This window comes from Cyanistes caeruleus, chromosome 2 (genome assembly GCF_971803275.1).
Source record: "Cyanistes caeruleus chromosome 2, bCyaCae1.hap1.1, whole genome shotgun sequence".
In the NCBI taxonomy this organism is placed as follows: domain Eukaryota; kingdom Metazoa; phylum Chordata; class Aves; order Passeriformes; family Paridae; genus Cyanistes; species Cyanistes caeruleus.
In genome coordinates this window covers 44560887-44588744 of record NC_141702.1, presented here as the reverse complement: position 1 = coordinate 44588744, position 27858 = coordinate 44560887, and the positions used below count along the sequence as shown (strand labels likewise).

The 27858-nt window shown below is 36.3% G+C and overlaps 1 protein-coding gene across 1 annotated transcript in view; it reads left to right on the top strand.

Moving 5' to 3' along the window:
• Positions 1-27858, top strand: part of SEC63 (SEC63 protein translocation regulator) — a 59780-nt gene that overhangs the window by 11994 nt on the left and 19928 nt on the right. Inside the window, exons 2-11 of the mRNA XM_086876727.1 lie at positions 7150-7249; positions 8041-8155; positions 11713-11825; positions 14121-14182; positions 17570-17628; positions 18336-18386; positions 20813-20921; positions 23377-23471; positions 26075-26207; positions 27359-27451. Coding sequence (XP_086732853.1) covers positions 7150-7249; positions 8041-8155; positions 11713-11825; positions 14121-14182; positions 17570-17628; positions 18336-18386; positions 20813-20921; positions 23377-23471; positions 26075-26207; positions 27359-27451 — 930 coding nt within the window. The remainder of the gene's footprint in view (positions 1-7149; positions 7250-8040; positions 8156-11712; positions 11826-14120; positions 14183-17569; positions 17629-18335; positions 18387-20812; positions 20922-23376; positions 23472-26074; positions 26208-27358; positions 27452-27858) is intronic.

Below are 27858 nucleotides of genomic sequence, written 5' to 3'. Positions count from 1 at the left end.
TCTCATTTTATTTTGTTTTTTTTAATAAATAATCCTAGTGGCAGCAGTAGTGATTATTTGAAGGCTTTTGCATTTAAGCCACAGCATTTCAGAACACTTTAAAAGCAATTTAATTTGCTTAATGGCTCTTAATTTGGGGTTTTACAGTAGAAATCAATCCTATTATAAGAAAGTTGAAATTGCTCAGTACTTCAGAGGGGTTGCTGACTGAGTTTGCTGTGAGTTTCAATCCTGCCTCTTAGCTGCTAGCAAAGATGGGTTACTGTTTTTACAGCATAATTATAAGTGTTTGTCAGTGTCTTTTGAAAGTAAGTGTGTGAGGTTTTTTCCTAATCCTGTGACTTTTAAAATTATTCTCAGATAACATACTATATCCACGTGGAATCTTATTTTATAATAATTATCAAGGAAAAAGTCAATAGAGTTAATCATAGATGGCCTATGCTTAACATACATAGCATATGTATGAAGCATATGCAGGGCAGCCTTTTCATACTTCACTTGTTATCCAAGAAATAGTTAAGTGCTTAAGAAAGTAAGTTTGTTCAGAGAGCCTCAATTCAATATATATATATATATACATAACTGTTGAAAGTAAATAGGAGCATACTTAAGTGTACAGTTTAGAGGATTAAAACTGTAGAACCCTGAACAAAATCCAGCAAACCCAGAAACTCCTGAGATTGTCTCAACTGAGCCTGTTGCCCTTAGTTTTAACAGAACAGATGTAATGTTTAGAGCCATATATTCCTGGGCTGTAACCTTAACTCATGACTTGCATGCTGTGTGTATTATTTGCACCTCTTGATGCTTTCCACAAGTACAAGTTTTCCATTCAGGTGTGGAGAGAAGATGGCACACTACAAATGAGTTCTGTGGAAGTCTGGTTTGAAGGTGATCATGGCATTCCCTAGGGCTGCAGAACTGTGTTGCTCTGTGTTCCTTGCTGGAAGAAGTAATTTTCTTTCAAAACCATCCTTCTTTGGATGAATTGTCTGCAACTGGTGGGCAGAATATTTCATGTGCACCTTGTCCTGTCTCTTCTTCTGACTGAGTCCACTGGAGCTGTATTTTTGACTATGTGACTTTGCTTTTCCTAGCTTTTCTAGCCTGAAGGTAGAGCACAGAAGGCTAGGACATATTTCTGCTCTTTCCTGCAGTTTGAAGTGGAATAACGTAAAACTGGTGGCTTCCATGTATTCTGGGTATTAGAGTGTTGCTTGTTCTTTTTTGCTGTTATAAAAAAATCTACTGATACTTTAAATTTTTTTATGCTTTAAATATAAATACTGATGTAATGGTGTTGCAATGCAACACCATATATATATATATATATATATATATGTGTAACATATATATATAACACCATAATATATAAATAAATACTGATGCAATGCAGTTATTTGCGGTATTTTTTTTCCTAAAACTGATCTTTGTTTGTTGCAGCTGAAAAAAGATTCTGGAGATTAAAACTTGTCAGTATAATTACAGCTGTACCTCTTTTTGTTGTCTCTCATATAGAATTGCCTGTCTCCAATAACAATAGATGTGCAATCTGCTCTTTTTTCTTGGAAGAATGAAAAAGAATATCCCTTTAGGTTTTGTTTTTTTTGTTTTTTGTTATTTTTGAAGCACTTTTTGTAACCTCCAGAACCTGAAACAAAAAGATTAATTCTAGCTAGGGATTGTTTGTCAAACATTGCTGAGGATTGGATGTATCCTCCTGTTTCTTTGGAAACAAGTATGTAAGATGGTGAACTTCAAAACCAAACTTAAGCCAGACATGGCTGAGTTGTAAACACAGGTTGAATGTAATTTCTGGAAATTGGAAATCCAACCTGTAATAAGCTTCTTTCTGTGTTTGTATGTCCTGTATCCTCACCCATTGTGTGACTGGTAAATCAGAACAGAGTTTGAGACAGATATGAGAAGTTTTTGCTCCATGAAGATGGTCAAACTATGGCATAGGTTGTTCGGAGGCACAGTGAGCTCTCTCTGAAGCTACTCCAAAGGCCTACAGCCAGACCTTGAGCAGCTGCTTTTTTGACTCTCCTTTTAGCAGCAGGGTTGGATTAGATGATCTCCTGAGGTCTTTTCCACCCTTTCCAACCCGTTAAGTTGTTCTGATTTACCCAAGAGCTGCGTGGCCTGCATTACCAACACAGAAAAAGCAGATGCCTCTGGCTTAAAGAACTGCATATTCAAGAGGTTCGCATAAGTTCTGATCAAGAAAAGTCAATTGTTTATTCAAACATTCTCTACTTGTACCTGTTTTGATGGCTGGAATACAAAAGTGCAATAGTCAATAAGGGAAGACCAACCTATGTCATCTACCTAAACTTCTGTAAGGCCTCTGACAAAGTCATGAAAGGGATGGCACTCAGGTTTTCTGTTATACTATATATAACATATATATATATATATATATATATATATATATATATATATATATATAACTATATATAGTTATACTTCTTGAACTTGAAAATTGTATGAAGATGGCGTTATGGCTGGATATTCACATACATTTTTAAAGTTGCTATAATATGCACTTGTGAGAACCCTTGTGAGTGCGAATTGTATTGGGGAAAATCTGCTTGTGAATCTCAGGAACTCGATGTATTGAGAGCCATATGGAGGGAAATAAAGCAAGCATGGGAGGCTTCCCCAGATTATTTACAGGAATGAAGTGGCAGTCTACATCCTCATGTGGGAGACGTGCTTTAACAGTTCTTTGATTCATGGGTTAGTGTTAGTGAGATTAACTCAAAAGCCCATGGATGCATTATACCTTTGCTTTCCAAGGCTCTTTAATGCCTATTCCTAAAACCATAGGAGACATTCATGTTGTGAAGGATTTTGCCCATGGAAAGAGAGAACAGGTTTTGACTGGAGGAAAAACATTTCCTCCCACCCCACACACTTGTCACCCTGTAGTCCCATATCAAAGGATGTTGTCTGAAGTGCACTTACACTGTAATGGGAAGCCACGATCTGGACTGTGAAGAAACAAGAGAACTCTACTTGTCTGCTTTTAAAACTCTGAACTTCTTTCCCTAATGGAATATGGATTCCAAAGCAAAGAACCAGAGGAAGTACAATTCGTATTTCACTGCAAAGTGTTACCTTGAGGGAGGTGTAAGGTGTGGATCACACTCCAGTGTGATCAGGGTCTGCAGGATACTGTAGGGCAGTGTGCCAGTTCTCTGACATGGTAAATTCACTTGTGTAAAAAAGAAGCTCCTTTTCTCAGACAAAGGGAAAGCAAAAAAGATCTGATTTATCCACAACTTGTTCTTTAGTAATAAGTTACTGCTTTTGTTAAGCGCCAGAATTATCTGGTATTTTGGCATTTGCAAGCCTTTTTTTTTTTTGTCTTTACTTTTTTTTATAAATTTTTCTTCTTTTTATAATTTTTTAATTTTTTTTTTTTAATTTTGCTCTCTCCTTTTTTCCTTTTTTCTTTTTCCTGGAACCATTGTCTTCCTAATATTATGAGTAATTTCTCTGGTGCAATTGCAGGCTTTGTCTGTAAATAAACAGGAAGCCTCTTTTTCCTGGATACAGTAGGTATGGTATTTTGCCAGTGGCTTTCTGCCTAAACTGGGAGTTACGCTGTCTGTATTGCTCCTTTTTTTTTTTCCCCAAGTAGGTGCCTGTTTTTGAATTCCACTAATTAACATGTGTTAATGATTACATATGATAGAGGAAGTGCCTCAGGATAGCTCCAAATAATTTGAGTACTTGGGACTTCAGTCTCAGTTTGGGTAGGATTTGATTCTTACTTTATGTTCTGAACAGATAACTGTAAACAATCTTTTTAGTGCCCCGTTTCCTTCTGGAATGAGACCATTGCCATCCCAAGATCAGAAAGAGATTAATAAGATGCTTTTGCTTTGATATTGTTTGATCAACTGTAATGAAATTTGATCCACAGTTGTTCAGATGCATGTGTAAAAAATGCAATGGCTACTTACTTAAGCATCATGCCTTAATTTGGTGCTTGGCTGAAGAGGCCCCTTTGTGCAGTTCCATTTGCCAGCTATTCAAAGGGCTTAATTTTTGCTCATGCATCCTGACTCAGGTTGGTTTGGTTTTTTTTCTTTTGATGCTATTGTAAGACCAGTCACAAAACATGTCTTCTGCAGCTGTTATTGGAAAGCTGTTCTAGATGCTCAGTTCAGTGATAACTGTAAGCCACATTTAGTGGATAATTTTTATTTGACTTTCTGCCAACTCTTCAGTTTATCTTGCTCAACTATGTTTAGTTTCTCTAAGGTTGTGTCCTCTAAGGCATTTTTGGAAGGTTTTTGGCATGGTAAGCTAGAAGATGCCGGCAAATCTTGCAGGGAGGATGCAGAGTGGGGAAAAGAGAGGGTCATCTGGTCCTTGGAGGGCTGGACAGTTGGCAGGTTTGAGAAATGGGGCATTGTGGCCTTTGAAGTCAAGGCACAGCAGCTTGTTAAATCATCAAAATCCTAGCAAAAACATTAAGAGGCTCAGGTGCTGATCTGGGTGTATGTGGTTGAACTGATAAAAAGTTGATTTCATCTTGATTGATTGATAGTATTTCAAATAAGTGATTTAGGCTTAAGCACATGTGTCTTCTGTGAGTCTTCTGATATCTGATTTATTCAAGTATAATCAGTAACTTTTTCATAAAAGCATCACAGTATAGCGCATAGTTATCCAGTGACCATTTAAAACCTTCGGAACACTTTCTTCCCTGTTTCTGTTGCAAAGCTTTTTCATCCTCATGACTTGTAGTCTTTAAAGGCATAAAGTTTAGTTGGGTGTTTCTTTTAAAAATGCCAATTCTTTGTTTAGTTCTGTCTCTTTAGTTTTGCTTTAAATTTGTAATTTAATTTTAAGTAACAATTAGCTTCTGGTTGTGGTGAATCCAGTTTTGACCCAAGAGAGATCTCCTACAATTGTTGTCTTAAAATAAAAAAACCAAAGACAAAATGCCAAATTAATTTACATTCTACTGGTAGGGAGTGAGTGTTGTATTTTCAATGTGTTTCATTGTCTGCAAAATTTTTCCTTCACAGTGCTTTCTAAAGCCTTACATGAGTAAAACTGAGTGGGGGATTACTTGACCAAATTTTAGTCCTATTATTTTTTGTTTAGAAAATTTTGTGGTTTAGGTACGTGAACAATCTTTGCAGATCCGGAGAGCTGCAAAATACTTGTGTGGTTTATCTGTTGAACAAAACAGTGAGAGAAGTTTGGAAACTTACTATGAAGCAGGCAAGAGTTGAATGAGAAGCAGGGGATTCAATTATCCTTGATTATCTCTCTCTGGTTTTGGGGGTGGTGGGACTACTAATATGATTGTCACAGGAATAGCATCGAACTGTTTAATGTCATATCAAGTTTTGGGGAAGCTATACTCTATAGAATTAGGTAGCTCAGAATAAGCTGATACAATTTTTTTCTGTACCTTGTCTTTACAAGCTTTAATAGTTGTCGGCTTTACTAGTTCCTGGGTGGCCACGTGTCATCTGTGTTCTCACTCTACTTTTGCCAAATCAGCCAGAGTACGAAATACCATCTAGTGCTCACATCTAATCTGTTTTAAATCTGCACTCATGGTTGATATGGAACACAATGGTCATGTTTCTCCAGCCTCAAAGATTGGCGATTGCTAGTTGAATTCTACATGTTTCATCTGAATTGTGTGCTTGCTTAGAAATTTGCGTAGATCAACACCATATCCCACCTTCCAACACCTTCAGATAAACAGAGGTTGTCACTGTCTTCCACTATTGCCTTTTAGAAATCAGCCATTTATAAATGTCTTTATGTGTCATAACTGCTGTTTTAATTATGATGAATTCAGCGCCAGGCTGGATGGGGCTCTGAGCAACCTGGTCTAGTGGGTGGCATCCCTGCCCATAGTTGAGTGGTTGGGACTAGTTGATATTTAATGTCCCTTCCAACCCAAACAATCCTGTGATTCTGTGAGGGCATCACCTGGTCAAAAATGCTAAGTTGAGATTTAAGACTTAGGAGACTGACTGACATGTGCTTTGGATCAAAGTTGTTAATATAATTCCTGTATTTATATAATTTATGATTGCCTTTTAAATTTTATTCACTAGCGATATCTAAGTGTATTGACACTGGATGAATTTTCTTTTGTCTTGATTCTTTTTCCTTCAGTCTGAAAAGGGCCAAATGATCTTATTCTTTTGCAAGTAAGGTAATTACAGTGACATCCTAACTTCGAAGTGTTACAGGTCAGACTGCATAGTTTATGGATAGACAAGTTACTTAAAAAGGAGTTTAGTTATAACATATAATTCCAGTATGTGGAGAAATTCTGGACAAGTTATTTGCTTTCCACTGTACTTTTCGTAGTAGAAAAGAATTCCTTGACCAAGGCTAAGTTGGTCCTGATTAGCTCTGCAATACAATTAAAACTCTCTTAACAGAGCTTCCATACCTCATCATGGTGAGTTTGACAGTATAAGTGCAATTTCTTTCCAGCCCCATCCTGTCCTAAGAGGACCATGGGAAGAAATCTTGTTGACTGTCTTAATGTGAGAACTCCCTTGCTGAAGGCATGTATTACTGAGCTGCACAGCTTACAAGTTGCTGTTACCTTAGTCTTCCTTCCTTTTAACCTTCAGCAGAAAAACTTAAATGAAGGCAGCTTATAAAAGCAGATGTCACAAAGAGGAAGGAATTGTGTCATATTTTGAATTGAGGAAGGAGCTGTTGCTCCTGCTGTACTCTTTATTTGTACATAAACACTAGTTTGCCTGTGGGTTGCATTCTGTTTGTTTGTTTGTTTTTCCTGCATGCAGTAGCTGACATACTGATAAACTTTGGGAGTTTAGTGGCAGGAGCAAAGTTTACAGGTGTGCATTAAGCAAAGGCTGGGTTCACATATGAGGGTTACTATGTGGCATATAGAAAATAGAATGGATTTCTTTTAGGTAGAGGGAATAATGTGACCAACTTCTTATGTTTATACATGTACAGTTTCACTTAATTGGATAAAAAGCATTCTTTCCTCTGGTAATGCTGGATCTTATGTTAGTCCTCCAACAGACCTTGTACTGCCTTCTCGGGGTGAGGTGGGCATGTTTGTTGTTCTGTGTTTTGTCAGCTTGGTTAATCACAATCTCTCTATTTTTATAGAACAAATTCGATTAAAAAATATAAGGAATGTATATGGAAGGTGTTTGTGGTACCGCTTGCGACTGCTAAAACCACAGCAGAACATAATTCCTACAGTGAAGTACGTATGTTTCCTTTGCATGACTTTCTATTAAAGCAGTTCTTACTTTTTTAAAAATAGCAATACATTGGTTTGTAATCAAAGCAGGATTTAGTTATTTTTGCATCACTAAAGAGACATTTGCAATCTGCTATATTTGAATAATTAATAGGTAATCATTATTGTTGAGTAGGGCTTGAAATCGTGATGCATGCTGTTTGTCCTATATCAGATATCTGAGAAATGAGACCAATGAGCCTCAGATGTAAAAAAATAAACAATTTTTATTTATTAAAAAAATAATTCTCCCTCACTGAAATTAGTAGTGCTAGTGCAATCTTTTGATTTAAATATTTAGTATGTGAACATATATACTCAAATATAAAAGAATAATGACTTTGTATGTTTGAAGGTGAAGGCTTTATATCCACCAGTTCCTTGTTACTTCCACCCTCAAAATATTTGCTGTCTGTTACGCACCTGTGTCAGCTTTTTGTGTTTGTTTTTTTTTCTTTTTAACACATTGTCTAGAATCTAGTCAAAATCTTTCTGTAAAAATAGGAAATAATAATGTATATCTGCTGAGGACAGACTGTTAAAGAACAGAAAGAGACTTTGTGGTAGTGGATTGTCCTTGTTAAAAACTGGGAGAAAAAGTGGTATTAAAACTGAAATGCTAATACTTACTTTAGTGTTTCTTGTTATTTTAATACTGTTTCTTTAAGAGTGATATGAGATGGCTTCTAATGTTATTAGAATGGTGCTAGAGCTAGTGGATTTGTATATTTAAAAAATTCTTTTCTTCCAAACAGGAAAATAGTCCTCCTTGCTGGCTGGGCATTATTTTTGTTCCTTGCATACAAAGTTTCCAAAACAGACAGAGAGTATCAAGAATACAACCCTTATGAAGTGTTACATTTGGATCCTGTAAGTAATAACATATTTCACTAGTCTGTACCACTGTAATTGTATATTCTGTGTGTATATGTCTAATATTAGACTTGTTTTTTCAAACAAAGTATAGTGAATCTATCTAATGTTTTTGTTCTTTTTTGGCATATGAAAGTTGCTGCTGCAGTTATAAAGTCAGTTGTTCCGTGCTTTTTGCCTATATCTGTACCAATTTATAACTTTTGTATCTAGCTTCTTCAAAATTCTAGTAATGTAGTGAGGTGGGTTTCTAAAAATCCTATTCTGATGTTGTTTTCCTCTCTGTGTACAGGAAGACAAAAAAATCCCTTCTGCTTTGTATATGCCCTGTATAAATCTTCTCTTTTAGGGATGCTGAAGAAACTGTATAAACAAGAGTGTGAATTAATTTGATTTACGGTTTCTCTACCGAGCAATGTTTGTAAATGAAGGGTTTCAATGAAGGGTTTCAACACTGAAGGGTGTTGGTGATGCACATTCAAGGCTAGCTTGAATCTTGGTTGTATCTCTGATTGCTAACAACAAATTCTAAACAGTGATCCCAGCCAATAGGTTTATTAAACTGGGATAAAAAAAGATATAGTTCTTACCTAGAAAATAGATGCAGTGCTTTGTTTACACTGAAAGACTGATTCAAAATGGATTCAAAAAATTATATATCCCAAGGACAGACTTTCTGAACTTCTTTTAAACTCTTCATCTTAACCACAATACCTCAAGCAGATTCTCTGCTTATGTCAATTATTTCCTGATACAAGGCTCCTCTTTTGAACAGTAGAGTCATCTTCCAGTTCTGGAGTCTGAGGTATGTTTCACTCTCAAGTCTAAAGAAGTATGCTATGCATCCAGCTCAGCACAAGAACATGAATGAGCTTTGAATGTACCTGTTTTGATTAAATGTGATGTATATTGTTAGTGTGAGAGAGCTTAATATGTATGTGAGCATTAGGAAATACATCTCTTGCCTTTAAATGACGTTGACGTGTCAGCAGAGAAAAGCAGCACCTTGTGCTAAGAAAGCCATTTATATCAGATGAGAAGTCTGTAGCCTATTTCCAGCTAGAGAGGTAGAACGCCTGCCTGTCATGTCTAGAGCCAAGTTACTGCAATTCAACCCCTGCTCAGCTCCTCTGTGACTCACAGATTGCCGACTTGAGTTCTCTCACTGATGCATAGGAAGGAGCAATGCAAATTTTTACTGTTGAATGGTATCTGTTGGACCCATGCAGTTTAAATTTTCATATAACTGGGTTAATTTTGAGTAAACAAATCAGGCTAGGTATTAGGTCATCAGGGTATTTTCCTTTGTTATCTTTGGGAAATTTCTGTAAGTAACAACCAAGAGGGGAAAGACAGGAATGCATGTAGTGAATTACAGCTTTGTGTTTACTGATGAGAACTTGTACATGTACTCAAGACACGTGCAATTTACCCAGGCAAAGAAACCAATTCTGGAATGCCTCAAGAATGGAGGGATGGTGAATGTTGTTATAAAGATTAGCTGAATGAAAACAGAGATTTTAAAATAGGGAGGAAAAGATGGTTGTGATGATAGATAGTTGAAATAGGGCTCAAGATAAGAGTTCAGTATCTCAGAGTATGTTTCTTGCTTCTGGCAATTTCTGTTAAATCTCATGAAAGGCTTTCAGTTTGGACTATGTGAAAAATTAACAGATTTCTTCTGTTACCATTCAGATGGAACCTTGAGAATTGTAGCCAGTCCTGCTGATGAGGTGATACAGATGCTAAAGTGTAGTTAGATAATGGAGCTGTTATTGTTGTTAAAAAAACCCCATAACACCAGCAAAACCCCTCCCCCAAACTTAAAAAAATTAAAATGGTTGCAGATGCAAGCACTTTAAAGTTTTGATGCACAGTAATACACTTCTTCTTTTCATTCACACTCTAGTCAAGATTTTTTTTTTATTTTATGTTAGCTTATCAGTTTATAACAAGAAGCATTTTTCTCCAGAGAAGAACCACAACACTAATGAAGTCCAGATAATGTACTTACACCAGATTTTATATGTAATATCTTCACTGTGTTTTGACCATAGAATAGCTCTTTTTGAAGCACATCACTTGAATTCATTAACACATAAGGTGTGCAAATATTAATGATTTATTTAATAAGTATCTATACTGCAGTTTTAGAGATGGGATCCAAGGCATAAAGATGAATCTCAAAAGTGACTATATACAGGCACTTTCTGTGTTCCAAGCAGACTGACACCAGTCCAAGGCTACTAAGCATTTCTGTAAGTCAGGCCTAACCTCTGTAGCTTAGCTTTGGAAAATGAGGAGTAAGCAATTAATGTAGATGAAAAACTTGTCAACTTGTCAGGGATTATGTTCACCCTGTGTCAAAGAGAAAAAATTAGCTTTGTTTTTTCTACAGGCAGCATTCATGTGAGCCATGAAACTCACTCTACACAAACCGCTTGGGATTTTTTTCCTTCCCTTTGTTCTTTTCCCCCTGTATTCTAGCTTCTGCTCCCTATCTGGCATTCTTCATCTAGTCTTCAAACACCTGCTTTTAGTTGAAGTCTAATTGATAATGGAGTAAATTTATCTTGTGCATTAAATGAGGCAGGCATGCTGTTGAAAAACAGTATTGGAATATGGCAGACTATATAGAGTAAGATAAAGTAACAGCAAGTGAAGCCTCAGGGTAGTTTGATTTATGGTTTAAATTTATTGAGACATTACCATCATCTGTAAAGAAATTCTTGTGTGTTCATTATGCAGTTAAGGTCAGCATGCTAGGCTTCTCTCACACAAAATATTGAAAAGTCTTATGGTAATTGTGTGAAACATAGCAGATGACAGCTGCTACAGAAAAAAACTTTAGCTGAACTTACTATAAAGTTTTGTTTGTTTTCTTGAGTAGTGAAGTTCACAGTCCAAGCTGGAAGTTAATGCACAGGGGATTGTGTTAGTGGCATTTAACAACATGCTGGAGCAGAATGAAAACCAATCTTTCTCAGGTATATGTATTCCCTTCGTTCAAGAAGTTTGAAATAATTTATGGGTAGGATGATTCTCATCAAAGGTGTTTTTAAGTGGAAGGGAAATCTGCAGTTCCTGGTGACTGACAGATTTATTTCTGCATACAAACTGCTGTGGACCATCATACTCCATCTATGAACTATGCCTAAATAGAAGAATACTGCAAGTGAGAATTCCTTGTGAATATGTTCAAGATTTGCCAAGCAGATAAGAAATCTTTCCTTTTTTTTTTTTTTTTTTGTTCCTATGGATAGATAAGCAAAATAATCCAGAAATCCCAGTATTCAGTCATCTGAGTGTGTCTTTTAGTTAGGCTGTGACTTGTATCTTCATTTAAAAACATAATGGTTGTAAGAATGTTTTCAGAAAAATAATAATGTTTTCATGAATTATATATATATATAGTTTAATGATCCTGTGTTTTGAAGATATAATTCTTCAGTGAATGCTTCAGAAAAATGCTATGCAATATGTATTAGGATTCTATATAAGAATGAATGTCATTTAAGGTATTTATTAATAAATGCAAACCTTTCCTTTTGAAGGGAGCAAGTATATCTGAAATAAAGAAACAGTACCGTGCACTGTCCCTAAAATACCATCCAGATAAAGGAGGAGATGAAGTTATGTTCATGAGGATTGCTAAGGCCTATGCAGCGTAAGTTTCTTTTTTACCTATGAAAAAAGGGAATCATAATATTATGGGGAGGACAGCCTTTATAGTAAGAACAAGGATGACCTAAGCAGGCAGGAAGAAGTGTGTTCCGATATGTAACAAAAGTCAAAATATGTCTTCCTGCAGTGTGTACTTGTTTTGTACAAGTTGGGAAGGATAATTTGTTTTGCACCTGTCAGAATACTGTAAGGTATTAGATCTCTTGTCAACTAGGAAAAGTATTTCCAATATAACACATATTAAATCTTAAAGATGACACAGAACAAAATGGTTGTTGTGGTTTTTTTTAACCAACCCACTCTGTTACAGCAGTTTTGAAGTGATGCTTAGAAAATATATGTACTGTTCATTTCACCTGGTGGTAAAGCCAGAGAGTAAAAGACAGTACTTTAACTGTTCCATCCAGTGAAAAGCATGTCTCATTCTGGATCTGACTGTTTTCTCTCAGCTTGCCCCTATCCCTTTCCATTTATGCTTGCCATGCAGTCCTGATTTTTTTACTTGGTGACTGTTTCATAATACCTGTGTAGTTCTTAAAAGCTGAGTCCTTGAATCTGCTTTTCCTCTAGAGTATTTTTTTGGTCTTATCTTTTAGAGCGTTTTTATTTTTTTAGTATCTGTGAGAAGTCTATTGTAAGAATTTGGTGTAAAGGAAATTAAAATACAGGAATTTCAATACACAGTTCAATCACAATACCAGTGGGATTCGTGTTACTGGTGTCTCTAATACACTCACTGTCACAATGCTGATGGGAAGGCATGTGTGGCTTGAAGCCAGCTGGAGCCCATTGCTCTCTACAGAATTCTACTTGCCTGGTTTTAACACTGGTGGACTGAGCCAGTGAACTCCCCTGATGCTGCTGCCTCAAGCTTGAGCCATTCATACTTTTTTGATGCACTCAAAGAGAAATGTTTCTACCACCAGTTGATCCCTTCAGCTGTTGATAGTTTTTTTTATGTAAAACAAATCCACCTTCATGTCCCTTTTGTGCTGAGGTGGAGTCAGCTTCTTGCAGCAGCTGTGCTGAGTCACTGTGGTCACTCAGAGCTTCACAGCATGTCACTCTTACCCATTGCCTCTGAGACTTCTTCAGTTATTGGGGTTTATTGCATCAGTCACAGCATCAGAGAACCTGGGAAATTGGTGATTTCTGCCTTGAAGTCAGTTGTGTGTGTGGTTAACCTTTCTGATGGAGAGTTCTGTTTGGGAAGAGGTGGGAAGGAAAACCAATGCTCACTTGAGCAGTTTGGAAATCATACTTCTTGCTTAAACACATCTGTATCACTTAGAAAATGTCTTCAGTAGGAAATTCTGATATGCCTTTTTGAACTCCTGAAGCCTGTAAATTATTTACTTTGCAAGCCAGTACTCAAACACTTGGCACTACAGTTTGATACTTCAAGCACTAGCCCATGGGCTGTGGCAGAGGTATATTGTGAGGTAAATGATGCTGAAGTTCTTGGCCATGCTGTCTTGAAATAATATTAAAGCTGCTGGTTTGGTGGGTTTGCTGTGTCAACAAGTGAGAGACTTAGAAATGATCATGAGAGGCCTGACTTCTTCACTGGGTTTCTTATGTTACACAAAATCTTTCATACTGTGAAAGCCAGGTATTCTGTTTTCTAAAGCAGTATTATTCCTTCTGGTAACAGGGATTCTGTCAAGGTGGCATACAATTGCCAAAGAACTGTCATTTCTGAACAGGCATAGAAACTCTTAAGATTTAGGAGGTGGTGTCTTATTAAATAAGAGAGTGTTAAGTTAGGAAACTTGGGAGTTCCAGGGGAAAAAACCCTTACAACAATCAAACACAAGCTGTCAAAGGCTAAAGGTCTAGAATGAGATAAAGGCTCATATGGACTACTTCTGATCAGTCAACCCATCTTCCATGTTTACCTTCCTTCCAAGAAAAAAGATAAATTTCAATCTTTGCCTTTCAAAATTTACTGTGCTGTAACTTGGCATCAAAAAATATTATGTGCTGATGGATATGCAGTCACCGTCATGAAAGGGAGATGGGATTGTGCCATCTCCTGCATGTGCATCTTCTGTGTCTGATTTCCTGTCAGAGTCCTTAAAGAATTTGCTTGTGTATGAAGGAGCAGTATAACAGTATTGTTTTCTATTAGATTTCATACAAAAAAAATACCAGAAGCTGTTTAGCTTTTCAAACTACCTCTAAAGGATAGTGTGACTGCCACATTTTAAAGATTCTGTTTGTTAATGATTTAGAGAAATGTCTTCTGTGTTAACTTAGTATCTTTTCTTGTAACTAGGTTAACTGATGAAGAGTCACGAAAAAACTGGGAAGAATTTGGTAATCCAGATGGACCACAAGGTAACAATTATGAATGACAGAGGTCCTGTAATCGCTGTACATTGAGATGTGTAACATCTGATCAGTCAAGAAGCACTTAGAACTTTATATAGCAACTTTCTCCTGTGATTAAAGCAACACATCTGACCAATTCTTTGCTTGTGAAACTGGCTCTGGAGGTGGTGGGAGGGAAAGGCAAGAAAGAGTTTGCTTTACACATCTCAAACTTTTAATTGTGGTAAAAAGAGAAGAAATTTTTTATTATTAGTCAGATTCAGTAAGTATCTAGGGAGATTTGCCAATATTAATGGAGGTGTAGGCAAAAACCAGAATACTGCTTATCAGAAACTTGTCAATTTTAAACATTTCCTGGTATTTATGATCAAATACTAGATATGTATATTGAAAAATTAACAACTAGCCATAGTGCAGTAAATAACTTTAAAAGGATATACATGGGGATATTGTTTCTGGGCAGATAGCTACATGAAAACAGTCCTGGTGATGGTGTGTCAAAGTTTTACAGTAGGTGATCCAAACTAAATGATGTTAAGACTGAAAGTTAATCATTTTTTCCCGATTTGCAGTTGTGTGAATTGCTTGTAAAACACCTTTGTGATTGCTTAAGTGGCCTACTAAGGAGAAATGTTGCATGTTTCTAGCTGATACTCATTACAGGCAAAATGAAAACCTGCCATTTATTAAAGAAAGTTATACAACATATCTGTGTGAATGAGTTACAGCCAGCTTGGAAATAATAAATGAAATTTGTAACTTAATTCTGAAGTGACAGGATGACATGAGGGTACTCTATCATCTGTGCTGTAAATTCTTCTGAATTATATCCACCCAACATAGGACATTAATTTTTAAAGTTAAAAAACCAACCCCAGCCCTTGTATTGGTATTTCAAAGAAATAAAATCTTCCTTCTTCCTTCAAAAAACATCTTCACCAACTATATCAATCTGACAAAGGCATTTCTGATGGATTAAGGAGGACTAAATTCTTTAATTGCTGTGTTTTATAGCATAATGGTTTTCTGTCAGCTCTTAGCTTCCTCTGCTTCCTTTGCTTGGCAAATAAGAGGTCTCTGTCCCTTCTTGCTACAAAATACAGATAAAATCTTTCTTCAGAAATGCTGTCACAATATCAGCAAAATGGTACCATAAATTTTAATAGCATTCCTAGGACCTTTCTGGAGGGTAAATTGTTTTTCGTATCCATAAGCTACTCGCTTAGTGTTGACAAGGAATAGGATTTGAAGTTAGGCAGTTGTGTCAGTGTCCTTGAATGGACCTGAAGCTGTGACTTCAAAAGAAAACTCAGCCAAAACTTGATAAGGCACAAAGATCCTTGGCTGGCTTAGTGATTGTATTCACAAACCTAAGAGATTTTGGATTCCCAGAGGGCAAAATGAAATGATTTTTGGCAGGCTAGCTGTTCATACTGTGAGCGTTAAGCCTCCTGCTCTTCTGAAAACTCTACCTCAGGCTCCAGTGGAATTAGAATTTCCTAATAAATACCTAATAAATAGGTATATATAATAACCTAATAAATTAGGTTTATTTCTGGACCTCACATTATTGTTTGAGACATCTGAAGGGTGGGGGAAGTCCCTGAATTTTCTCTCTCCTCTATTGTCTAACCTTGTTCCACATTAAAGTGTGAGGGGCTTTCTAATTTAGTGAAATTCATCTTCTCTTTATTTATATATCCATGGTGTAAAAACATGCACCTGAGCTATGTACTCTAGTCTTCTAGTTCTGTATAGACAAAGAACAGATACAGTCCCTCATAGAGGTGTTCTCTGGGCTGAGATGAAGCACATCTGGGCTTAGACATGCCTAGCCAGGTTTGATGGTGTGATGTGTGCCCAGCACAGAGGAACAGGGAGCAGCATTCCTCTCTATCCAGCTGAGGCAGTGTGAGGCCAGAGGCAGGCAAACAAGCATTCTTGCATTTGCATGACTTGGTCCTTTACTAAAAGTAAATGCAAAATCATTCAAAGACTGTTTACAAGCAGGTGAGCGGGATCTGAAGAGTATAAAGGTAGTCTATGAAAAATGCCTTATGATTAAAACCTATTTCTTTCCCCTTGGTATTTGCTGGTGTTTCAGCTCAATGAGCATGAGTGGGGGCAAGGAGACTCTCAGACCAAAAGAGAAAGAGCTTTTTACTGAGTTACTTCTATTCCTGGAGCAATTTGAGGCTACAATCCGAAAGGTCAAAAATATTGTAGTAAACTGAAATTTATTCCATCAGTAAAAGACAGATTTTTAGTAGATTCTTCTAGAAATCCGTAGTCATTAACAGATTAGAGTCCGGAGATCTTCCTTCTCCAGAGCAAGGCATTTCCTGTAACTTAATGGTAAATTCACTGGTTGTCATCTGGTTGAACTCCTGTGGCTGAGGTGTGGTCAGGCTTGTCAGATGTTTGATTGGAGACTCAAGAAATAGTAATTTTCAACTTAGAGAAGCCACATTAGGCTTGTGCATAAAAACTGTTTATCTGAATTGCTGTCACAATCTGTTGGAGATGGCATCAGTGTAGCGCCTAACTTCATAGGGGTCCTAGCCTATCCTTTTGTAAGGCATTGCTCCTCATGGGTAACTGCTAGTACTAAGGAAAGCATGTTGTTTTTCTTTAAAGCAGGTCCTAGAAATCTTAGTCTTACTTTCTTTTCTTCCCCCTGTTGATTTCATAGAACTCTCAGTATTGGGATAAGATACTGTTTGCAAAATTTAATTTATTGCTGCCTGTGTCTGAAAAGCTATTTTATGCTACTTTCTATTCAGATCTGTATGCTGGAGATGTTAGAGAATCATGTCTTCTATTTTTTGTAGCCTGACTTCTTTTGAAATGAGAAGTATTCCTCTTTCTTTCTTACCAGTCACACAGAAATTTGAACTGACAGAGGATTTTGTGTTTACAGCTTAGAACATTTTCTTAGAGGAACAAACCAATAGAACTTCCCATAGAAATAATTTGCTCAGACCATTTTCATGCAGTTCATTTGCTTACTTAACTATATGTTTTTAAACTGCTGAAAACTCTGCAATGCAAAATTCATAAATCTTCCAATCTGTGGAATTTTATATACATGCATATATATATATATATATACATATATCTAAAAATAAATCTTGTCTAGCTATTTCATTGCAATATGTTAAGATAAAATATTTGGCATTTCAGGTGTTGGATTTAAGTCCTGTCATTGCATACTTGCCATATTTCTAATTTGTTGCTTGATTTTGCTATATTTGTTTAAATTTTGCTTACTGAAGTAATAAACATGAACGGGTTTTTTGTGGGTTGGTGATTCTGTTTCTTTGATAGACATAATGTGACTTCAAAAACATTTCTCAATATTTAATAGTGAATTTATTTTATTTCATCATACAGCTACAAGCTTCGGTATAGCTTTGCCAGCTTGGATTGTGGATCAGAAAAATTCAATTTTGGTGAGTCAGCTTACTTAGCTCAAGATTTCCAGGTGAACTTTCAAGTGTTTTTGAAGAAAACCTCTTTGCTTAATGCTGCACATTTTTAGTCAAACACATTAATACTTTGGTCCAAGTGCACATCTTTGGAGCAAGTTTCAGGAGTCATAAATGTTAGAGTAGCTTAAATCTTACTGTTGAGAGTAAAGTATGGGTATGTTTGGATGGATCTCATTCCAGTGACAATGAGGCTCTAATGTGGTCACCCCTGATACAAAGAGTGTGTTCACTCTTGCAAGGAAACACATTTAGAGCCGCAGGCTGGATTTCTCTAGTTCCATTTGGTTTGTTAGTGATGCTTGAATCATACAGTATCTAAGTGTTTTTCCTGTTGTATTTGTTGCTGCAAGGTATTTTTCTTAACCACTTGAATTCTTTTGTCTGTCCACTGCATCACGGTTTAGCTGCCAACTTTTTAATTATTAAAGAAACTGACCTGTGACAATGTGTGAATCATTTAAACTGACACTCCTTATCTAAGCTATACCTAGTTATACTACTTGTAAGTTGCTCTTCAGAAATAATGACAGCTACTATGCAATAAGCTTGTGATAATTTTTAGTAATCTTGTGGTAGCACTACTTGACTATTTTAGAATAAAAACTAAACAAGAGTGGTATTAAATAGCCACAGTATCTAATACAGTATGTTTTGTATTTTTTCTGTAGGTGTTGTTTGTGTATGCATTAGCATTTATGGTTATTCTTCCAGTTGTTGTGGTAAGTAGTGTCTGATATTTTACTCTCTGTAACCAAGTTGTAAAGAAAGCTTTCTTAGACACAGAGTTCTCATTCTTGCCTTTCGTAGAGAGCGCAAGTGAGCTGATTTTTAAAAAGGTAGTGTTTTCTTTTATTGTGAAAAAAGTGTAGGTGCTGTAGAGTTTCCAGAAAAATGCAATGCCATGATAGAGAGGGGACTCCGGGGAAATACTGGATATCACAAGAATTATTAAGCTGTGTAATTTGTCTTGTAGCTTCTTAAGAAAATTAATGAGGTGATGAGCTCAAGAGGATATTCAGTGGTGTTACAGTAAAGACTGAGATGCCTCTAGCTGGTGGTGCTAGAATGATTACTGCAGGTGGAGCAGGTGGTTGATTTGGTTTTTCTTGGCTGCCTTTGTTTTCATAACTTCAGTTTTTATTCATCTTCTCTACACCATGAGATGTCTGCCCTTGACATTGCTTTGTGTCAGGAATCAATTGGTGGGTGAGTGTTATTTCAGGGCTCAGGTTTGCCCTACAGTATCGCTTTTGAACCATGTCCCTTAGCCAGTGGTTGTGTATTTGGGGTGTGGCATGAAGCAAGACTTAGAAAACTGACACCAAAATCCCCTCATGTTCTTGAGATTTTCATTGCTTGCATCAGTGTGTGCTGAGACTCAGAGAGACATTCCCTTTGAGTCTTTCTGTGTAATTGAAAATTTAGTTTAGAAGATTAAATGTGCTGACTTAAATGGTTGAATCAAAAGTCTAAAATCCAGGATGCAAAAATTTTTCATGCCTTTCCTTTTAGAATTCAGTTGATGCTTTTTTGTATACACATACTTTGTGATTTACAGTAGTTTTATCATAGCTGAAGTGAAAAGAAAACAACCTTGCTGCTGATACAGAGAAATGTTTTGAGCACAGAAAAAATGTTCTGCCTCTTCTTTCTCCATACCAGATGTAGACTTGTATTTTCAGACTTGTCACTGTAAATTTCTTTTATAAGTCAGTGAAGAGGAATAGTCATTTTTATGGAGCAAATTATTTTATCATTTCATTTTAAAGTAGACATACAAGATAATTCATGCCTTTAATGGGTCTGTTTCTCTTTCATGAATTAATAAAGAAGGTGAACTTAACTACAGTGCAGTCATCCTAGGTTTGGTGGGCATCTAAAATAAAGTAAGGCTACTTCCACCCTTTGAATCCAGATTAATGAAAAAGGATAATACTGATAAGTAGCTCTTTCCAGACTTCCACTGACCTAAATAATGCCCTGTACATGAGGCAAGAGACAGGATCTGTATCTGCAGAAGCAGTTAGGACAGCCTTTTTCATGTAGGCTTTCACTGGCTTGTTACATTTTTCTTCCAATATCTGTTCTTGTACAACTAATTGGTAAATGTGGGATTGTAATTAATTTTTTTTATGCAGAAAAACCTTGTAGAAAGTTGTGTATTATTTTGTGTTAGCATTCATCTATTTATGGAGGAATCAAACCTAATTTATTAAAAAACTTGTTGGAGCCAGTCCTAGAGTATTTCCCAAAGAATTAAGTAGGTTGCAAAAATCTTTCCATAGTGGGGGAATTCACTATTATTAAACTAATAGTAGTAAGCATCACTTACTACTTTACTGCTTGTTGCTGTTCACTGACAGTAAATTTCACAGTAGATTGAGGAGTATCTTTCATGTGTTTTCTTATGTTAAATGAGCTCTGCTTACAGGGAGGAGTTTAATGAACAGATTGCAGTTTATAACCCAGCACACCATTTTTCTGAAAATATGTTAGAGAGTACAACCACTGTAGAGTGAGTTCCGTAATCTGAGTCACTGGTGTAATGCTAATTAGGCAATTATCAGAGTGTTGCTCTTCTTCTGTCAACCTGAAGGTGTATGGCTTAATTCTTAATTCACCTCCAGATTCCCCTTCTGAAAAGCATTTTGTGGTCAGGTGACATAAAGCACAGGTTTGCAAATTTTCTCATAGTGAAAGAAATCTCTTTGTTCTTGGTTTGATCTTAAGCCTGCCTATACTAGATTTGAATGCTGAGCTGTGCTGTAAGGAGTTACCACATCATACATAGAAAGTGGTAAATCGATTAAATTTACTGTTTAGTGGATTTATTAAAACAACACCAGAAATAAACCAAGCAGTGTATATCTGTGCAGATGTATGTGCTGGGGAAAATTTCTCTTGGCTAGAGGTCACTTAAAAGTGTTTAACGTTAGATTCTCCCAGATGAATTTATCAGTGTGCTATTAAAGTTTGTGTCAGCAAATATATTTTGTTTCCCTCTCCTTTCTGAAATTCAGTTCACCTCAACACAGATAATACCAGCTGGGGTAACCTGGTTGTTCACAGACATGAGGTCATGCACTATGGCTGTTTTGATGCTTCCTTGTTGCTGATATCAGTCCTTTTTTGTTGAATATTTCAGGGTTCCTGGTGGTACCGATCAATACGATACAGCGGAGATCAGATTCTGATTCGGACAACTCAAATATATACATATTTTGTCTATAAAACCCGGAACATGGACATGAAACGTAAGTAAAATGCATCTTGAACTGTAGATGTGTTCATCTGGAAGTGTCAGTCTGCTGACATTAAAATACTTCTATTTTATAGGTCTTAATTAGGTTAAAGTAATGCTTCTGGTTCCTTTAGAGTGTTTTTAAAACTTAATTCCATTGCAGGTGAAGAATACTCTGTAAGAAGACTTAAATGTTTGGGAGAGGGAATTTTATAGATCTATATTTATATCTATCTATGCATGAGAAAAAAGAGAAAGAAAAAGGTTTATTGTGTGTTGGGAAAAACATGGTGACCTGTAGCCCTCAATTGCCAGTAGGAGCCAACCTCTCTCTATCTGTTAGTGTAAAAAATTCAGGCTTTGGAATTTTTTTAGGGGCTTCATAAAATTTTTATATGCATAAAGAATGAAATAGCATTTCTTGGTTTTGGATGTTAGAACAGAGAGCTACATTTCTGTTTAAAAAATTTTCTATCAATTTTATGATATTTTGTTACTTCTTTGTAGCTTTCAATATACTTACTTTTCTTGCCTACTCCCTGATTTTAAATGAATAACCCCCCTCATTTTTTTCTGGGGAAAACGGTAGATGTATTTCGTTGGTGCAAAATTGTATTTTTAAGTTTGGGGCTGGAATGAGCTTGAAGAATTGCACAGTACTATTTAGTTCTAGATTGGATTTAACTAAATTGCATGCTCAGAACAATTGAAAAGATGAATAGGAGAACCCCCAAAACCTTCTAAAAAAGGGTTCATAAATAGATTTTCTTACTCCTTTGAGTTATACTGTTTTTCAGCTTTAAATTTGCTGGATGATTGCTGAAATCTGCTCTTGATCCATCCTTTTCCTACAGAGCAGAAATGCTTCACAGATGTTCCAAATGGTGTAGGGAATAAGAGTATGGGAAGATATTACCCTTTTATTCACACGACACATAGGTTTGTGTGTGGGATTAGTTCAGACTGGTTCATACTCTCTTTTGTCATACTCTTATGCTTTTTCCTATCTCCAGCTAGGTGAGAAAAGAGAGAGTAGGTGAGACTTTAGAAGTTTAGACAGATCACTGCCTTTCTTCAGACTTAACAGCAGTTTGTTTTGTACGGAACCTTGCTCAGAACCCAGCTTTGAGTCTTGCCTTGTCCCTCCTAAAGATTGGTTAAAATGTTAGCTCTAGGTTTAAGTGGCCTTATTTAAGGACTTTACACTTCTAGGTAGTTTCAGGATAAGAGAGAGGTCAGTTTTTTCTACTGAGTTCTGTTTTGCAGTCTGAGTGAAAACTAAGGTGCAGCTGAGGTGGCTTAGACAAACCATCAGGTAAGGCTTTTGCTTGGTTGTGAATTCCACTGTGGTGTGGTATATCAGTGTCCACAAATGTAATCAAACCAGGCTAGGGAAATGATGAGACAAATCTGCATGACTTGCCTTGTTCTAAGGTATTTTTTTTCAAGCTTCAGGACAAACAAACTTTCAGAATCTCCTTTCCTGGAGATTTACAGTTGTTGATCTTAAATAATAAGATATTTATAGTAATCTGAAAGTCTTAAATATGCTGTGCTGAGGAAGTGAATAGATATTTGAGCATGGAAATGAAAATTGATGCTCAGGGAGCTTGACTCCTGTTGACTACTATTGTTAATAGTTTGAATTCACTGGGCACTGCAGGTAGGCAGAAATAATTTTGACTTGCTCAGAAGAGCACTTGCTCAAAATTTAACAAGGAAGCTTGAGTAACTTCTGCTGAAGAAGTCATTTTAGCTGGAGCAAATGATTCCAAGAGCTCTCTCTGATTGTCTATGGCTGAGAGGTCTGATATGTTCATGAGCAGGAGGCTCACAATGGGATTAAAATACCCAATTCTCTAGGGCTTTCATTTTAATTACACTACAGAACATTTTGTGGTAATATGGATTTTCCTAATCACATTAAGAAAAGACCAGTCCAACATCTTTGTGCAATTTGTTTACAAGATTATTTATTGAACTTATTTTCTAATAACTACAAGAATTTTTGGGTGAATTTCCAGTGCTGACTGAACAGAAAATGGAATTGAAATTTTATCCTTCCTGCCTCCCTCTCCCATACATACTGTGGTGCTGCTGCAGGCACATGGGTTGCTGGGAGGAATGGCTCTCTGAGCATGCAAAACTAGTCAAACTGCTGTGCAGTTGTGTCTGCTAGTCCTAATGAAGTCTAATTATGTTTTTTTAAAGACATTAAGTGTCAAATACTGGACTTGATACCATGCAAAATTGAGCCTTGAATGATCTCTTTTGTCTTGTGCCAGACATTGATTCCTGCCTCCTTTGCCCTGTGGCAGTGGTAACTGATCCATTAAGTGGAGAACATGGATATTCATGGTTATTGGGGGAGGAATGGGAGTAAGTTTTATGGTTGAAGGTTCTGAACAAATCATTTGGTGTACTAGCATGTTGACATTTTCTTTGTCTGACTCCAATTATCTTTGCAGGGCTTATCATGGTTTTAGCAGGGGCATCTGAATTTGATCCTCAGTACAATAAAGATGCAACAAGCAGACCAGCAGACAACATCCAGATACCTCAGGTCAGTTATGTCAAGAGAAGTTTAACTGACCCCTTCAAGGGAAGAGAGGGGTGATGGTGATGCTTCTGGGTGACCAGCTGACAGAATTCAAGTTCTTCAGGGATTAACTCTTTAGAGAGGCAACGGTATCCCTCCAGAAGTAGGAGTTTGAAGCTAGACTTGATTTAAACTTTTTTAAAATAAAAGATAATGGTGCTAATGCTTATTTTAAATGTAATTGGTTTAGTATATAGGCTGCTGCATTGGGCTTTTGGAGAAGAGTAAAGTAAATACAAAATTAGAGTGTTAATCCTTAAAAATTTTGAGTATTGACATAAAGAGGTGATCAACATTTGATGTTCTTTTAAATCATTAACACAAATCTGGTTGAGTGTATTAACAGTAAAACAAAATTATTATCCAATGAATTAGTAAGATCTTTAAATATAATGAAGATTCCTCCATGAATATCTCTTCCCCTCTGGTTGCCTTTTATATTAATTTCTATTCAGTGTTTCCAATGGCATCAGAAATGCCATAAATGCGTACTGCGACAAATAGTTTTTACTAGCAGAGTTTTAGGAAATCTTATTTATCAGAAACTAACACTTTGATTTAAGAAGTTTAAAGCATACTATACAAAATGCTTCAATGAAGATGTTTTGAGTTGGCAAAAAGAGGAGGAAATAGTCTCACAGATTTAACCTTTGCATGCACACAATTCAATTTTCATGTTTTAAATGTGACCTAAATGTGAGAAGTATCTCCATCTATTTTCTTTTACATAATTATCTTTGTCTCTTTTACAAATTCTTTATCATTGTGGATTTTGAGTGGAAGATGGAATTGTGGTAAAGTGGGGTTTTTCAGCAATGGAAGCAAAAGGCTGGAAAAGATCACCTTGATCAGTGGTTTTCCACCCAGACTGTTGCCAGCACTGGCATTCTGCAAGGCCTTTTACATTTAATCATTCATTATTTACAAGGCAGTCAAGCCTTCTGTAACCATATCCTGCTGAGAAGCTGTTCCAGAACTTGCTGTTCTAGTGATTAGAAGTCTTGTTTGTGACCAATTTATATCCTTGGCTTTTATCATCACTACTTTGGAGTCTAAACAATTATTGCTGTGTATATCCTTATGCATCTGTAGACAGAAGCAATAGCCCATTAGTTATATTTTTGTATTTATTTTGCAAAACTAGAAAAGTTGCTGTCTTTCATTCCTCTCTTTTCCAAAAGGCTCATTTCGCTCCTCCTGCTATGTGCTGAACAGGGTACTGTTCCCAGCTGATAGACTTCTAAATTTTACATTATTTTTTATCTGCTTAGAATTGTCCACAGTATTCTATGCTGAGCCTTAACAGTGCCTTAGTTGGTGGCACTACTGTCTCTGTATGTCTGCAGGGAATGACTTTCAGCATACTCTTTTCCACAGCTGTTTTATATGGTGGCTTAGTACAGCTAGAGTGGGATCAGTCAGTTTTCAGAATTTCCCCAACTTAGGTATCTCTCTTTTTCAGCTAACGGGTTCCCATCTTTGCTAACTGCAGTTCTTGTTAGTATGCAAGTGCATGACTTTGCATTTTATGACAGATTTTGTTCCCTTTCTAAAGATCCAGTACTCAGTGTCATCTGTGTTTTTTTCTGACTATATGGCAGAGCAATTCACTGAAGCATCAGTACAGAAGGGTATTGCTAATGATTTCTGCTAGTGTATCCTGCTTCTGGGGCCATGATCAGTGTTCCCATTTCTTCACAGAATTCTCTTTTCTAAGTTTTACTGCTCTTTATCTGGGGTTATACCAGGATGTGCTTATAAGAAACTTCTTGTCAGAAGATCTTTTTTTTCAAGTGTGGGGAAAGACTGGTCAAAGCTTTGTGTAGCTTAGCTGTTGATACCCAAAGTTCTCTTTTTGTCTAGAGATTTTGGAATTTTTATCTCTCCTCAGGTAACTTCTTGAGCTGAAAAGTGAAGCTTCTGGGCCATGTGCTAATGCTACCTTATCTCAGCTACTGTTACTCAGACCTTTTGAACTGTGGGTCTTGGTCCTGTGGGGATCAGGAAAGGTCATCCTGAGTAAAGATCACCACGCTTTTTTCAAGTTGGTGTGGTTTATAAATAAGTTAAAATACTTGATCTTCAGCCTACCACAGATTTCAGGCTTGTAAATCTCCTTCCTCTTTTATCTGAAATTATTCCTAGGGAAGTTTGCTGTGTTTTAGATGGGTGAAAGTTCTCAAGGTGATGCTATTTCTTGTGTATATTAAATTCAATGTAAATGCCTTAGAAATATGGTCGAATCTAGTAAACCTTGGCAATAAAATCAGATAGTAAAAATATTTATCTGTCACTTAACACTACATAAGACAAGTTTCTTGTGTGCAAATCTTTACAACCCCGTCGTTCTCATATTGAAAAAAGGCATAAAAAGACACTTTTTAACTTTTTGGAGCTGGGTTTTGAATAAAAATGGCTAATGCTCATCGCTATAGAAAATTCCAAGGAAAAGCTTCTTAAAACTCTTGCTTTTGTGAACATGCTTTTTTTCCCTTGTGGACTGTTCTCCTGTATTTGCTTGTCTTTAGCAATAAAATAGCTGTTTGTGTTTAACTATTTAATTTTAGCTAATCAGAGAAATTGGTGGCATAAATTTAAAGAAGAATGAGCCTCCTCTCACCTACCCTTACAGTCTGAAAGCCAGAGTTCTGCTGTTGACTCATCTTGCCCGGATGCAAGTTCCTGAGGTCCTTGAAGAAGGTAATCCCTAATAGTGTATTGCTGGAAATGGAGCAAGATGCTGCATGCTACAGTACTTTTGATTCTTGTCCTATAAAGAGCTGAATGGTTATCTGCTTAATAGTCTCTATGCAGGCTGCTTAGTTTTTCAACTTTAATGACCCTTTGGAGCATTTACTTAGCATTTACCCACTCTCCTGACAGCCCTGCAATACTGACATTTTACTTTTTAAGGCTTTTGGCTGCAAATATGATTTAGATAAATTGTTTTTGATTTTTGTAATAGAATAAAATGTTAAATGTGAAGCATATTTGCTTTTCAGAGCAAAGAAATCCAAGATCAGGATAATGCTGCTCTCTATAGCATTTCCACGTGTATTTGGTTTTGGAGATTTTTAGCCCAGTGTGTGAAGTAAAGATGACAAGATTAGAACTTTAAATATCAGTTACATGTGAGCTTCCATTTGTGTTTTGGAATTTTTAGTACTTATAAATATCCAAATCAAAAAGTTTCTAAATGCATTTCTTAAGTTTCAGCCATGAAAGCCATAGTTTTAGGCTGACCAGCAAAGTTGAGATGTTCTACATTTTAATGGAAATTAGAAAAAACAAACATAAAACAACAAACCAGGAAAAATACTTTGCTTCAAATTTTCCTGTTCTTTTCAAAAGAAAAACAATCAGTTTTTAAGTCATGAAAAATACCTTATCTTTCCTTTACTTAAGTTACTGTTTGTACTTAGAATTTCACAGATCTGCATTCAAAAGAAGCTGATACCTTGCAAATAATGTTTTTTTGCAAAACTGGTGTTTCACTTAAAATTAAAAGTCCTGGTTTAAACCTGTGGTTACCAAAAGAATTCATGTGATTTTACTATGACTGGTAACTTGTCTATGCCATCCTGTTGCTTCTTTTTTGATGGATCTAATAAGTATTGTTTCATTTGGTGTGAAAGCTGGTATACAAAATTTGTTTCCTCTTAGTGCTTGCATTTTCCTGATTTTCTTTAAGAAATGTTACAGATGGATATGTCAGTGATAATAAAGTGGCATTTTTGCCATAATACAAGAATGAATAGAAGTTAAGACCTTGTCATTAAGTGATCCAGTTCATTGAATTGATTGTTTTTCCTAAAAGTAGTGCAATAATTGCAGCCAGTTGTATATTGCAGATCAGCAGTTTATCCTTAAGAAGAGTCCTGCACTACTTCAAGAAATGATTAATGTGATCTGCCAACTAATAATAATGGCTCGAAGCAGGGAAGGTAAGAAAAGAAGCTGTATAATTAAAACCAGTAAATATGTTTCTTCACTGTGGTGCTTCACAAAGACTTTGGTTCTTGTGGGAAACATAACCTGTGATATTTAGAAATGCCTAAATGTGCTTTTGCTGTTTTTACTATAATGAGAAAGTTCTCTATTTTGAGAATTGAAATACTGTTGCTGCTGCCTAGCTCTGCTCTGAAATCTTGAGTATCTGTTCTGCTTGTAAGTTTTGCAATTAAAGTTTCTCCTTAATTGCAATTGAAAATCTTTTCCTGAAGATGTGGTTCATTTTCAGAAGCAAAGCATTTAATATAAGACTTGTGTTCTTTCCATTTGCACTTCTACAGTTTTTTTCTCTTCTGAGTGCATCTTGTTTTTTAGATCATTTTTTTGCCATTATTTCTTT